Genomic DNA, 13967 nt, shown 5'->3' with positions numbered 1-13967 from the left:
TCACCGCAGGTAGCATAGGCGTCGGGAATGTGAATTCTTTTCGTCACTTAACACGGCCTTACTTCCAACCACTACACATCAGGGTTCATCATGAGCTCAACAGAGACAAATGAGATTGCATGCCAAAGCTCGAGCTGTCTTAACGGTAATCCTGCATCTCGGTTGGAATGTCCAACGTGCAACAAGTGCGTCCACTGGCGTCACAATCAGTGCCAATCTCAGAAGACCCTCAAACGCTTATCCAGACCTCCCATGACTTAGACTCGGTATCAAGGGTTCGTTTTTCTGCAGTCAAGATTGCTTTAAGGCAGGATGTGGGTGGTTGTTTGTATACTTCTGAACTGACCTGACTGGATTGAGTGTAGGGGTAAGCATATAAACGTGCGTGAAAATCAAGTCTGTTAATAAATGAGGCTCCAAGAAACAACATAAAATTATCCACGACATCGTGAACCTTAAAATTACGAAGATCGGTTTGTATTCTCAGTTATCTTGCTAGCACTATCGATTGAATTGTTTTCTAGAGGATAATAATCCTTTCGGTAACTTCAACTTCGCTGGTACACTTCGACCGGTCTACCCCTTGTCTCCGAAACGTACCGTCCCAGATCGTATACCCAGACCGGACTATGCTGACGACGGTAGGGCCATGTCTTTCTTCCACTCTGTTAAATCTCTGTAAGCAAGTTAACCCTCCTATCTTGAAATCTTGAAGTACGAGGCGAATCGAAATCTGAAAGACTAGCCATGGGAAGCCCTCCACGAATATTGAGTCCGGAGGAGATAGAGAAGATGCGAACAGTATGCAGGGTAATTTCTCCATTCACCCTTGCACTTTGGCGAAGAATCTAACTCGAGCATTTTATCACATTTAGCTGGGTAGAGAAGTATTGGACATAGCTGCCGCTGCGATCAAACCTGGTATAACCACCGACGAGATAGATGATATAGTTCATCAGGCTACAATTGAACGGAATGCATACCCTTCGCCATTAAACTACCGGCGCTTCCCCAAATCTGTCTGCACGTATGCGTCATCTCTCGAAAAATACGAGGACTTTCTTAACTGAGGATTGGTCCAGATCTGTTAATGAAGTGATCTGCCACGGAATTCCAGACCGCCGGCCGTTATTGGATGGTGACATTATTAACATTGGTGAGGCTGGACTGTACTTTTATCGGCCATGGCAGGCTAAAAACTTTTCACCTCAGACGTCACAGTGTATTACGATGGCATGTACCTGTCTCTGACGCCCGTTGGAAGTGTAATGACGATCTTAATTTTGGATTTAGGGTATCACGGAGATTTGAACGAGACTTATGCCGTTGGAGACATCGACGAAGACTCCAAACTACTTATCCGAACGACTCGCGAGTGTCTGGACGAGGCCATAAAAATTTGCAAGCCAGGCGCCTTGTTCCGGGATATTGGTAAAGTAATGTATGTTGAACGTCTGCCCAACTCTTATCGTCGTCCATCTCTGACTGCTTTGGACCCTTACTCGCAGTGAACCAATAGCCAAACGTAACGGGTGCTCGGTTGTGCGCCAGTACACTGGACACGGTATCAATAACTTATTCCATTGCAATCCAAACATACCACACTATGCCAAGAATAAGGCCGTTGGGACAATGAAGCCTGGGATGGTGCGTTTTGTGCATGGATGAGGCTGTGATTCTTGATACTGACACATCCTGGGTCCTGGAACTGGAAGACATTTACAATTGAGCCGGTAAGGAGTTGACTGTCATTTCCGCGCGTTCCGCAATCCGACTGAGTTCACCTGGGGCTTTTATCGGACCTTTCCTCAGATGATCAATCTCGGCACCTGGGATGGGATACATTGGCCAGATGACTGGACGTGCACGACGGCAGACGGGAAAAGGAGTGCTCAATTTGAGGAAACCTTACTGTATGTATTTCCTTTTTGCCCCGAGAAGCGTGAGAAGCAGATCAGTGATGACGGGGCGATGACTCACAGGATAACGGATACGGGCGTCGAAGTGCTCACTGCAGGCACGAAGCGCGAGCTCTGATGGCTTCTTCCACCTCGTGCCCTATGAAGTCAGAGATGCACGGCGCGGCAGCTGTTAGGGCGTATTATCACGTTTGCTGTATACGTGTTTGTGTAAATACAAAGTTCCGGTCTTAGCCTTTCTTTCCGGTCCGCAACGACGATGTGTGCGATGACGCGTTTTTGGAATTTGCAGTAGACAGAAATGGATCTGAGCTAGGGCAACCACAGATGGTTATCACGGAGCTTCGGTAACTTTACGGCTTATCTTGCCATGCTTTAGTCCAAGTTGCAGTCGAAAATTCCTCTCCCCTTGGCCTTCAATCACGATAAAAAGAGCTGAAGTGCAATGGCAGAGACAACATCCTCAGCCAGTGTCTGAGTTTCCCCGTTATACTTTGTCTCCCACCACCTACTGTACCTGTCTCATCTCTCTTGCCAACACCTCTAGCTCTCCGACGCACAGACGAATACCCAGCCAACCAGTGACAATGTCTTCAGAGCCATATTTGTTTGTAGAGAAATGCGGTTCCTCGCGAGGCGAGCCGATATATACCATCACCAAACACACGCCGTAAGTGTCTTATCCTGTCAGCGGTCATGGGGACCATAGATTGACGGTCTGCTTATTAGGGCAAAGGGGAACTATCCGGCCAAAGCGGTAAGTGTCTCAGACCTCTATATCAGCGCATGGAAGCAGGAGGAATGAAGGTGCCGGATGGCTGACCAAGGAAATAGATTTCTATCCGCTGCATGGACCTCGGGAAAGAGGCGTTGGGGAACTACAAAGCAGAGGAAGGGGGATGCAGTCAGACGCAGGTTGGTTTCTGAACGCGTGGTCGAGATAAGCGTTTAGGATGACAGGCACTCACACTATTTATTTCTTCTCAGTTCATTAATGGCGTCATGGATTTGCGGTACAGTCGTTTTCTCACATCCAATCTGGAATATCCACCCAATACTCACATTCACCATTTTTTTTTCAGTTGTGTCAACTGTGGCACCGAATTTAACAAGTCGATGATGCGTCGCGAACCATACATTGCGGTGAAAGGCTTACCCGAACCTTAAATTACCCGTGGGAGCCTAGACAGATTTGGACTGCATTCTTTTGATCATCGTTCCCTTTTCCTTCTGTCATTTCTTCTGTTGTATCAGCTTCTTAGAACTCGTCTTGTATTTTTGTTTTGCGCTACCATGTAATCCCGGCAAATCACCACACTAGATTGACAATGATAGTCCTTTGTTAATGCAACAAGTTATGCTATATCAGTCCATACAGTAGCCTAACGCCTTTTACGTTCGTTCTCTTCATTCAGAACCTCCGTAGCCTCCTTGAAGGGCTCATCGCGGTTAATACCCCCGATCCTTTCTACCGGCACGTCGCCGGTAAGACTACCCTTTCTCTCTCGGTGCTGATCACCATGATGAAAGCTGCTATCTGTCGGTGAATGACCTGCATCGTAGCGGACACTAGCACCAGTCGCGGTTGCAGGCGTCATCTTCAGCTGTTGAAGATCTGCATATGAGCTGCGAAGGCTTCTAGAACGTAGTCTAGAGGGAGTTCCATCGCCATTCGACTGCAGAACGCCCATAAGATGCTCGTAGTCACCCTCGTCCTCATCGTCTGTAGACGTAGGGCTCGGGGCTTGGCTCGGATCTGTACTATAATTTCCGCTCCAGGCACTTGTTCCACGAGCAGCACTGCGACTCCAGCCAAAAAGACGTTCATCGAGCCAAGTCTGTGTCATTGAGAAACAGTAAGCAATACACCACTAAGTATTATGAGATCTCACCATTGGATGGACGAGGAGGTTTCCCTGAGCATCAACAGCGCCCGTTCCGCTCTTTCGCCGCCATAGTCCAGGTTTTCCGGAGGATGGAGGAACGCTTGCAGAAGGGACGATAATTCTCCACTGAAACCCTGTCAGCCACAACCCCTATCACACAAAAAGTTACGACATACGTGGTCGAAATCATCCCACAACTTCGGACCCATCTCATTAATTAGCTCCGACAATTCGTTTGAGAGCTCTTCCCGCATTCGCTTTAGCTTATCGAGGGAACGTTGCTGTCCTGGGAAAAGGGCAATGACGAGGGGCCGTAAAGATCTAAAAACACCATGATCACATTGTATTTCGGTAGCGAACAGTCTGGAAGGAAGGCATACTTTAAGATATCTGTACCAGCTTCGCCAAACTTCAACGCTGCATAACTCATGCACGGCAGAAGGACCAAAACCAAAAATGGAGTCCATAATCTCCACTCAAGTGGAGCGTTAGCCTTGATAGCAATTATGGTGGCGATAATCGCGTAAGTCGTGTACAGAACAGGAGCCACGCCGAGAGACATTAGAATCTTCCATGTAGCAAGGACATCCCTGCCTGCAATTTTTACGTTTGACGCGGCCAATGCCTCTGAAACGTAGAGCGAAGATAAGAATTCGATCTACCTGGTACAAAATATGTAACTCCATACCCTTAGCCTTCTTCCTCGAAATGACGGATGCAAGAATAAAAATAGGACCATTGAGAATGACGCCTGGGAGTGCCAGCAATGACCAAACGATAAGAAGGCCTAAGCGATATCCGAGCAATCCCAGAGTTTTCCAGCTCGCAGGTTTGGCACGAGGGACCTAACTTCCTTCTATTAGTCAACGCAACAGAATCAAATCACTAGGCTTGCCTGGTGGTCACGCAGACCCAAATCTCTGACTGAACGGTTGTATTTCAAGACATTCTCTTTCAATTTCTGCACTCTTGGATCGTCTTTGAAATGCATATATGCCTCAAGGAAACGCTTATTGAGTTCAACGACTTGGCCGAGAGTCAAATGCTGGCCAGGCGTTTCGTAAAGGCGACGCGCGGCTTGAATAACCTGCCATACCGGAACAATCAAAAGGCGAAGGAGGAAGAACGAAAGTAACAATACCATGAGAGTGTCATAATCAGGTGCTCTTAATGTCACTGTCTTCAACCCCTCGTAAGTAAGGTCAAGAAGCTTAGCACAAGCCTCTCTCTTTTTAGTTCCTCCCTCTTTGAACATTTCAACGAGCTCTGGAGGCACATCCATCGCTGAGCCGAACTCTACGACCGCCCTTGAGCGGAACCGATGGGCATGGAAATAGGACAGGCCAACCGGGACGATTTTGACCTTTACAGAAGGATCACTCGCCATTGCGCCAAGTGCCATGACAGTAACGCCTGCTTTGAGAGGCAATAAATCGGTTCGGTCATGGCTTCCTCCTAAATCTCATAACATTAGCATTGAACATCACACAAGATGAATATACAAACCCTCAGGGAAAATTCCGATGCATCCACCATCTTTCAGCCTCTGATAGACGAATCGATACATCTCCTGCTGGTCGATGAACGGTAATATCCTATACTCAAGACCTTGTGCGCCATTCATTTTAGCCTCGTCAATAGCATCTCGAACACGAGCTGTTCCCTTCCCACTTTCGCCTCCAAACTCCTTCTTAATTCGCACCTCCGTATCCGAGACGACTTCTATCACTTCAGCGACTAACGAGCTGAGCGATTTGGGTAGCATTATTTGACATTTTGGTTTCAGTTCAGACGTGAATTTCGTTCCGTGACCAATAATTACACATGGGTCGCTTTCAGATAGAGTAATTACTCCAGCGCCTCGTTTTGCCTCATCAGCGGCTCTTGAAACCGGAACTGCAGAACGTGTCAAGGCGGTGACCAGCATAGAAACTAACTTAGTACGTACTACTCGACATAAGTTTCGCAAAAAAACCAATAGGCTTTCTCGTCATGCTTTTCGCAGCAATAAGGAACTCAACTCTCCGACGTGTTTCTCTGTGTACTTCTGATGTCAAGAGCAACGGGTCCAAGAACTGTTAATATTTCGCAACATGAGTTTGAGACTTGAACGCTTCAACGTTATCTACCTGCCTGGTTGTGATGCGGTGCTGCGGCGAATATGACAGGGCCTTGCCTCGGGATGTGAAACGCGCCTCTGGGACGTATCTCTCGGAAGAAGATACTTGTTACAATACGCCAGAATTGCAGAATAAGGTCATAGACAAAGTCTGGAGACCTTGCAGGCATCGATACAGAAGACATTGTGCGGAAAACGACCTGAACGGATTGTGGTGTACAGGAGCTTTCAAAGTTTTGGTGCAACAAAGCAGCCAGAGGCGAAGAAAATAGCTAGGACAGCATACACAAGAGAACACGTAGGAACACGTAGGAAGAAACGTTGGGGAAGTAGCGGGAAGAGACGCGGCGGCACAATACCGTCATGATGAGCACATGACCTAAATAAAGTTTTACTCGAGGCATCTCGAGCGTCATGGTTTCGAGAAGAAAATTCTTGATATGTATTATTGCACCAAAATTACAGTGAGCATCGACAACGTGTACAAAATTAAAAACCGAAACGAAATAAGAGGTAAGTGCAGATGTCAGGGAAACACGTGATCGTAGTTTCGTGTCCGTCTCAATCAGTTGCTATCTGGGTCTTTTGGCCGAGACCCATTGCTCGTCGTGCTGGAGCGATACTGGAACAAGTCATGCAAACGATGAAGCTTTTCTTGTTCAGCAGGATTTAGCTCAATTGCACCACTAGCTCTCCTAGGTGACGTAGGTGATTTGGGTGACACCGATCCGCGATGGGCAATGACTCCAGACGAGCCGTTAGACTCGAGCTCTGCATAACCGACAAGGCATCAGATCTAAAATTCAGAAAGAAAATATACCCGGATGACGTACTCGAAAGAGTGTCGGCTACCGCGACAGTGCGTTCCGCGTCTTCCGCAGCTCTGCTTGCTAACGCACGCGCAATGTATTTCCGGAAGGCTGGTCCCGTGTTCTCCAATAACCTATCCACGCGAGGCTTCTTGTGCGGATATGCTTTCAAGAAATGGTGTAACTCCGTGATCCCTTCCTTATGCATTGCACCCGAAGCTTCGCTTGAAATATGATTGATGATTGTAAGCAATTGCTCATCCGGATCCGGTTCATCAACTGGAGGCGGGAGCATTCCTCCGTCGTTCATCGAAACACCGCTATGAGATGTATGTCGACTAGGCGTGGAAGTACGATGTTCAGTCGAGGCGACCGAAGACCTAGCTCGAGGGCTCGTTGGCTGGCTGCCCGACGGGCTTGACTCGGATCGTCCAGCGCTGGACCCATTCGTCGGCTGTCGATGTGATCCATTTTCCTGGTTTCCTCGATTCGTATTAAGAATTCGATAGACATAAGGGTATACGATAGTTGCCGATGGGTCCTCGAATGACGAAGAAAGCAGGTCGTATACTTCATCACCATAGAACGCTAATCATGGATATTGTGCGTGAGCAACTTGAAACTAACATGGAAATGACTACTCACCAACAACATGCTGAATTATTACTTTGATAGTTCTCAAAGGCATGTCGCCACTTGGGACTTTGTTCGTTGCACGAGCGCGCCATTCGTTCGGAGGGATAGACTGCAAGAAGTGCTCAATAGCAGGGAACAACTCCACCGGGTCTAAATCCTGTTTTTCGAGGTCCGTGGGTATATTGCGTGCCAACTTCCAGATACATTTCAGAACCAGTTCCGCAACTTTTGCCTCTTTCGCATCTGGGAGGGTTCCGTTCACCGGGAATGGTTTAACTATCTGTAGAAGAAGGGAAAACAATGATCTGACATGTCCGTGAGCTATCGAGTCTTTGACAAGTCGCGCAAGGGCACTTACCTTAAAATAGCCATTCTTCGGCATGTGGCAAATAGGCGAAGGATGATCATGTTAATAAACCGTGACAAATCCTTGACTTTACTGCTTTCGCTTTCATCCGTTTGGAGCAGTCGAAGCGTCAACTCTTCGAATAGGCCAGTAAGGTTTTCGACCTGAATCGATTCGGCCAACAGAGGATGATCACAGAACGCATTGATTGTCTGGATCAAGTGCTTTGCAAGGCGGAAATTCTCTGGTTCGACGATAGTGGAGGCATTTTCAAATACGTGACCCATCTGCAGAGTAATCGTTTCAATCAGTCCTTCTGTGTGATCCGATAGCTCTGTATATCGTTGAGACGGGGTCCCATCTTCCGTATTAACTTCCAATATCCTCTGAATCTGTTTGAGGGCATCGACGCTACGTGAAGGATCACTGCTTAAAATCTTCGAAATAGTCAAAGAGATCTCATCTCCTTCCGTCTCTTCGCCGAGTACCGGCGCTTCAACTACGTCGGCAGTAGCAGCGGATAGTTGGCGACGATGGTCCCCATTTAGTGATCGAAGCACAGGCCTATCAGAAGCTCGATCTTCAGCGTGGGTTTGAGACGCAGCAACGGATGCCGGTGCTGCAATTCGAGTATTTCCAAGACGCGAAGGCAGGAAGCTCTTTGGTCTAGCGAGACGAGGCGAAGTAGGGCCAACCTTTGGAAGTTTAGATGACGGCGCAGGAGTTCCAGCTGTTTGACCTTCACCCGTTGTTGAGCCAACAGCCCGAGCTGGAGAAGACGGTCGCGCAAGACGAGATGCAGGTCCTACGGACGGAGAAGCTGGCCGCGGGAGGCTGCCGATGCCGCCAAATCGAGAACCCGGCTTAGGAACACCTGAAGCCAGACGTGATGCAGGCCCTGGCGTGGCTGTTAATGGAACAGGTCCATTCGCCTCTGAGGCTTCCATGTTACTTGGTCCTGCAACACGTCGTAAACGCTCTTCAAGCTGAGTTTTGTCCTTTGGCGTAAGGGATCCGACGTATGACCAAATCGTTTCTCCTACCAATAAGTAACTCTCACTAAGAGCAGTCAAAGCTGATTTGCGAACAGCAGCATCTTTGTCCGAGATCATGGATGCTAAAACCGGGAACGACCTTGCGGGGTCGCACGCTGCTACGCCCGTGCGCTTGAGTATGCCGGCCGTTTCGTCTAAGGTACCTTGACGAGTTTTGGCAACCTTAGATTTTAACCCACAGTCCATCAAAAGCTGGAAGATTCGGCTATATGCATAGACTTTCGGGAGCGCTTGAATGATCTGTTGCACTCGGATTCGCACGGCTTCACGCGCGTCGCCAAGCTATGTAGATTGTGTCAACCACGTCACTTTCATAATACAAATAATATCAAACTGACCTTGTTAATGACCGTCGGTACAAAACACAACGCTTCAGAATCGCTTAACTGGTAGTTAACGTCTCGCAAGAACGCCATTACGTCCTCCACCAGGTCAAGGCATTTGCCTATCAAGTTCGGTTGAGGTTCATGGACGCGTATTGAGACATACTTAAGAGCGAGGTCTGCATTTGCAATGCCTATGTCGTTTCGCTCTTGTCCACTAAACCCGTATTTATCATCCCCTGTTGCCAACGCCGAATAAAAGTCGCATAACGCGGTCAGTCCGGTTACATGATCGTTGACGGCATTATGGTCCCGGCTAAACAGAAGAGACAGGGTGTCCTTTGATACGTGCGGCTCCATTTGAAGTTGAAGCAATTCAACGAGATCTTTGCGTATCGGACCATTCTCTATAACCCAACGAGCACCGTCTTTAGCTAGCCTAGACTTCTTTGCCTCAATATTCATAGTTACGAATGGTGACAGAGAAGACATCGTAGGTGAAGGAGCAGAGGGGGTGGTGGATTTGGATGTGAATGCGCTCGTGGGCTTCTTTAGTCCTCCCAGACCGGATTTAGGAGGCAAGCGTGACGAAGCTGGAGCCCCGAGAGCGTCATCATTGGCACTCGCCCTCGAATCTGGTCGAGGTATGGAACCTTGAGGAAGTTTGCGACGTACACCACCCAGCTTACTCGTCGGAGCCGTAGAAACCTGAGAAGTGACAGGCGTAGGAGATTGAGGTGGAGGAGTAATCGTCTCTGCCGCCGCCGAAGTCTTGATGGGCGCAGGAATCGGAGCTGGAGTCGGCTTACTCGACTTTTGTGGTGCCGCAGCTGCAGCAGCTTTGACGAGAGGTGCGACGGTATTTCTGGAAGCAGGCTTCAAAGAATTCGTCTGCTGCATAACATAGTCATACCCTGTTTGAGCAATGACGAACGGCAACGCAGCCTGAGCACCCTTCCGGACGTCCGCACTTCTGTCGTCGAGACATGCTACAATGGGAGCTGCCCACGTACTGAGATCTAATGCAGAACTTGGCTCGTGTTCCTTGAACCAATCGGCGATCCAATGTAGAAGAGTCCCTCTCTGCAACGGATTGGCCGATTCGAGTGCAGTTGCCAAGCCATGTACCATGCTATCAAGACCCTCACAGGCTTCTGCAATGGCAGTTAGTGTCGCTAAGCCTGCCTGACGAATGTTCGCCTTCTGGTCAGCCAGGACTGTTGCGACGGGTAATGCAAAGAATCGTGTGTGCTTTTCAAATGGCTTTCCCATACCAGCCGCAATTCGAGCCACGATGTCCAACGCTAAGAGCTGCACCGGTTTATTTATGTCCGTCACACGCGCTTTGAGGATCTGCCCAATTTCACCTACAGTCCAAACAAAGTCAGAAACATTTCCCGAGTAAATAAAACAGACGAACGGACCCATATTCGGTTTGAGGCGTTTGTTCTGACCTTGATCAAGGATGGCTTGCAATGTCTCTAAGGCCTCTTTCTTCACTTTCCAGGCATCACTTTTCGCGCCGGCGAGAATCGTTGTGCCTTTAAGCAGTGAATCAAGTTCGACGCGCGGGAACAAGTCATCCATAGCGTTGACCGCCCCAGCGGCTGCCTTGCTCGAACCGCTGCCGCCGCCAGAACCGAGATTCTGAACGTCCACAGACGTCCGGGAGGGTTCAGGAGGAGCACTTCCCTCTACTTTGTCAAACTCGCCGTGAATTGTTGCCAGAAGTTGAGGATTAATTTCACCCAGCAGTTCCTTGACACCTACACGCGGATGAATGTGAGCTCAGGGAACTGTATATAGAAAATGACTGTGCAACCCACTTGGACCAACGAAGAGTTTAATGGTCACCAAAGTCTTGGTGGCACTTGTTCTCACTGCTGCATTTGAATTTCCCAGTGCAGTCTTAAGGAATTCGATAAGTGCACGAAGAGATACACCAGCTACTCCGAAATCTGTGAGTGCAGAATCTATCCATGTCAGTGAATCGGCAAGAACTTTGGGAGACTTCTGTTTGGTCAGGGAATCATATGCTAGAAGACAGTCAATGTTTCGTGAACACGTCAGGAATATTAATCTTACCGTGATTTAGAACGAATTGCAATGACGTCTTTTCAGCGAAAAGCATAAGAGTATCGCCAGCAGGCTTCTTCAGCTTCGTGTCACCGAGTTTTTCACTTAAATGGGGAGTCGCCAAAGCTACAGAGGATCGGCCAAAATTTGGGCACCGTTCAGCCAAGATAGAAAGTATGGTGTACAGCTTTGATGAGACCTAGCATGGGCAGGTACGTTAGAACGAGCCAAATCTGATAAAAAAGCAAATCCTACCTGGAAATTTTTCTCGTTCCCTCCTTTTTTGATCAAAAACCTAACAATGACTTCGCTCTCCACAGAATCCACAACGCCCCCAATCCATTCGTTCATCTCCTCAAGTGCAGCTAATCGTAATTTCCAATTAGAGTCGCCAAAGTTTGTTGCTAGTTCACTGGGAATCAGATCAGCTGCAAGGGCTTCGGCATCTTCGGGGGTATGCTTGAATTTGAATGTATCAAGGGCACCAGGCGCAGCCGGAGCAGATGGTTTCGCAGACTTGGAGGAAGTGGCTGCTGCGACCGCGGCAGCAGCAGCAGGCGGAGATTTTTTGGCTTGCTACAACACACAAAATTACATTGATAGTCTTGCGAAAGGAATTACAATTGAACTTACCATTAAACGAGCAGGGGGCTTTGCGGCAGGTTTTGGTGGTTCCGCAAGCGCTTCAGGAACATCCGTGACTGGTGCGTCTTCCGCTATAGGCTTCTTAGCCATAAGACGGGCAGGGAGTTTTGCCTTCGGTTTTACAGGACTAACGTCATTAAGCAGTCCATCTTCAAATGGAGCGGGCCCAGGTGCCTTCTTTGCTGGTAATTTTGCCTTCGCAGGAGGCGCTGCTCGCGGTGCTGGGCCAGCGCCCGCCTTGCATTTCACCATCGCTTTGTCATACGCCTCCTTGACCTTCACCCTGCGAACCTCGGCTAATTGATCCATGATTGCATTTAATGGACGTTCGCCAACAATTTTCATTAACGTTCCCAAGCACATCGCTGCTTCATTCCGCGCTCCTTCAAAGGAATCTTCAAGGAGGGTAGCAAGGGCTTCCGAAAGAGGCTTTATTTGTGCCGTAGATGGTGGGACGTTCGTAGTGACGAGACAGCGACATAAGAACTTCAATGTCCCTTCTTTAACCTGCGGATTCTTGGAAGCGAGAGCAGGAAGGACGTTTTCAAGTATCTCCGGCAATGTGGTCTACAAGAGATTGAGCCGAGGTATTCAGATGAGCGGAGGTAATAGGCGTACCGCAGCAAAGACCGCATCAAGAGCGTTTCCAATAGCGTCGGCGACATTTTGCTTCCTCTCCTTCAGCTTTTCCAGCATTGGCGGAACGACTGTGTCACGAAATCTTGCAAAGCCAATCATCATGCCCTTCGCAAGCGCCTCTATGCAATTTGCTGCAGTCATGACACAGTTGATATTTGCATCACCCATGCGTCCCGACAGAGCTCTGACTATGTCGCTGATCTCCGATGCGTCTTTAATTCGTGGAGTCGAATTGAGCACCGCCAGTAGCTCGTCCAGTGCTTCTTTGCGTTCTTTCCATTTTGAAGAAGTCATGGCAGCTTGGAAACCTGACGGAATTTTATCACTAATGTCGACCTCCTCAGCAAACGCGCGTGGGTCCATAAGTCCAGGATCTACGGACTTGTCAGGCAAAGCGAAATCATATGAAGGTTTACAGCACATACCTTCCTGAGGGACATCTTCCTCCTGACCCCCAGCTTCCATTTCACGAGCTTGGGCTCTTGTGAATCGTTCTGGCTTCAGCGAACCTTTGCCCCTTCCCTCACTGTCCATTTTCTCAAAACTTTCCTTCAGCTCCTTCACTTGTACAGGTTTAAGGTCCGCCAACCAAGGTTCAATTGCAGGACCGATGCCTTGATACAAAGTCTGTACGAGGTTTGTGCCCTCTGCACGAACGGTCTTGTCAGTATGCGCGAAAACCTTTGGTAAGACTTTCAGTATTGGCGGTGGTGGAACTGCCTGAGTGCCAAACGCCCTGTCAAATTTCGTCAGCACGTCATCACAGTATAATGTAGTCCATTTAACGTACTTGATTGATCCATTTAAAGTCATTATGCATCCTGCAACAACCTTCGGCTGTTTGGCGTTTAGGCCAGGGAGTATATCGCTCTAAATAAATATTCACATGTTATTTGTCGAATCGCAATAAATTGTATGCTTGTTTAACGCACCACGACGCCTGTACCACCATTCTCAACCTCGATGTATTGCAACGCAAGCTCAATAGCTTGATTCTTCGTACCTGCTCTGGCAGAACCAAAGCACTTATCGACTAGGGCGGGGACAATCAAATCCCGCGTTCTCGCTGCAGTTTCGCCTGCGAATTTGACGAAAGCCACGACTGCTTCGACGCCCTTCTCTTGTGCGACAGCATTTGAGTCTGTAATTATTTTCTTGAGAGTATCCGGATTGTTGAGATAGGGCCTGAATGCAGGGTCTGTATCGGAAGCAGTATTCTGAAAGGTCTTGATGAGAGTTTCGTAACCCGATACCCTTGCCTTCCAGTTCTTGTGAGTAATGCGGTCTGCGATCGGGAGTTGACTGAAGTCTTCCTCCGGCGGAGGTGGACCGTCCATTGCCTTGTCCGTGTGAGGCTCGGCGTCGACGATGTTGTCAGTTAATAAATGAGTGGCGAGTAGATGCTAGATAGTCAACAGCGGAGACGCGTCCGAACGTGACCCGCAAACACGCGTTTTCGGCATCTCCCGTACAACGCTGACGACTCGCGGAACGTCATGTCAATGTCCATGTCG

General features: G+C 48.6%; 3 protein-coding genes across 3 annotated transcripts; 1 reads left to right on the top strand and 2 right to left on the bottom strand.

The window, feature by feature from the left end:
• Positions 1 to 90: 90 nt before the first annotated feature.
• On the top strand, positions 91 to 2037 carry FOMMEDRAFT_78405 (methionine aminopeptidase; the record flags this gene model as incomplete). The annotated part of the gene is made up of 12 exons (XM_007263985.1): positions 91 to 185; positions 262 to 328; positions 422 to 473; positions 525 to 641; positions 722 to 810; positions 876 to 1027; positions 1083 to 1156; positions 1213 to 1441; positions 1509 to 1647; positions 1716 to 1733; positions 1813 to 1913; positions 1983 to 2037. The coding sequence occupies 12 exons, from the start codon at positions 91 to 93 to the stop codon at positions 2035 to 2037; spliced, it is 1188 nt and encodes a 395-aa protein (XP_007264047.1).
• A 1184-nt stretch (positions 2038 to 3221) lies between these two features.
• FOMMEDRAFT_166212 (glycerol-3-phosphate O-acyltransferase) lies at positions 3222 to 6232 on the bottom strand. The gene is made up of 10 exons (XM_007263984.1): positions 5939 to 6232; positions 5754 to 5880; positions 5312 to 5701; positions 4947 to 5260; positions 4701 to 4892; positions 4494 to 4650; positions 4186 to 4432; positions 3982 to 4126; positions 3812 to 3931; positions 3222 to 3757 (listed from the first exon to the last, which is right to left on the bottom strand). Exons 1-10 carry the CDS (start codon positions 6107 to 6109, stop codon positions 3302 to 3304), a joined length of 2319 nt encoding a protein of 772 aa, XP_007264046.1. The 5' UTR covers positions 6110 to 6232; the 3' UTR covers positions 3222 to 3301.
• Positions 6233 to 6368: 136 nt separating this feature from the next.
• FOMMEDRAFT_104233 (microtubule associated protein) lies at positions 6369 to 13790 on the bottom strand (the record flags this gene model as incomplete). The annotated part of the gene is made up of 14 exons (XM_007263983.1): positions 6369 to 6695; positions 6758 to 7321; positions 7379 to 7674; positions 7728 to 9052; positions 9109 to 10460; positions 10518 to 10859; positions 10920 to 11129; positions 11179 to 11368; positions 11425 to 11745; positions 11803 to 12381; positions 12433 to 12827; positions 12879 to 13189; positions 13244 to 13323; positions 13386 to 13790. 14 exons carry the CDS (start codon positions 13788 to 13790, stop codon positions 6490 to 6492), a joined length of 6576 nt encoding a protein of 2191 aa, XP_007264045.1. The 3' UTR covers positions 6369 to 6489.
• Between the last annotated feature and the right edge of the window lie 177 nt (positions 13791 to 13967).

Source organism: Fomitiporia mediterranea (genome assembly GCF_000271605.1).
Source record: "Fomitiporia mediterranea MF3/22 unplaced genomic scaffold FOMMEscaffold_3, whole genome shotgun sequence".
Lineage (NCBI taxonomy): Eukaryota > Fungi > Basidiomycota > Agaricomycetes > Hymenochaetales > Hymenochaetaceae > Fomitiporia > Fomitiporia mediterranea.
Note: the sequence above shows the minus strand (reverse complement) of the source record. Positions and strands in the feature narration are given on the sequence as shown.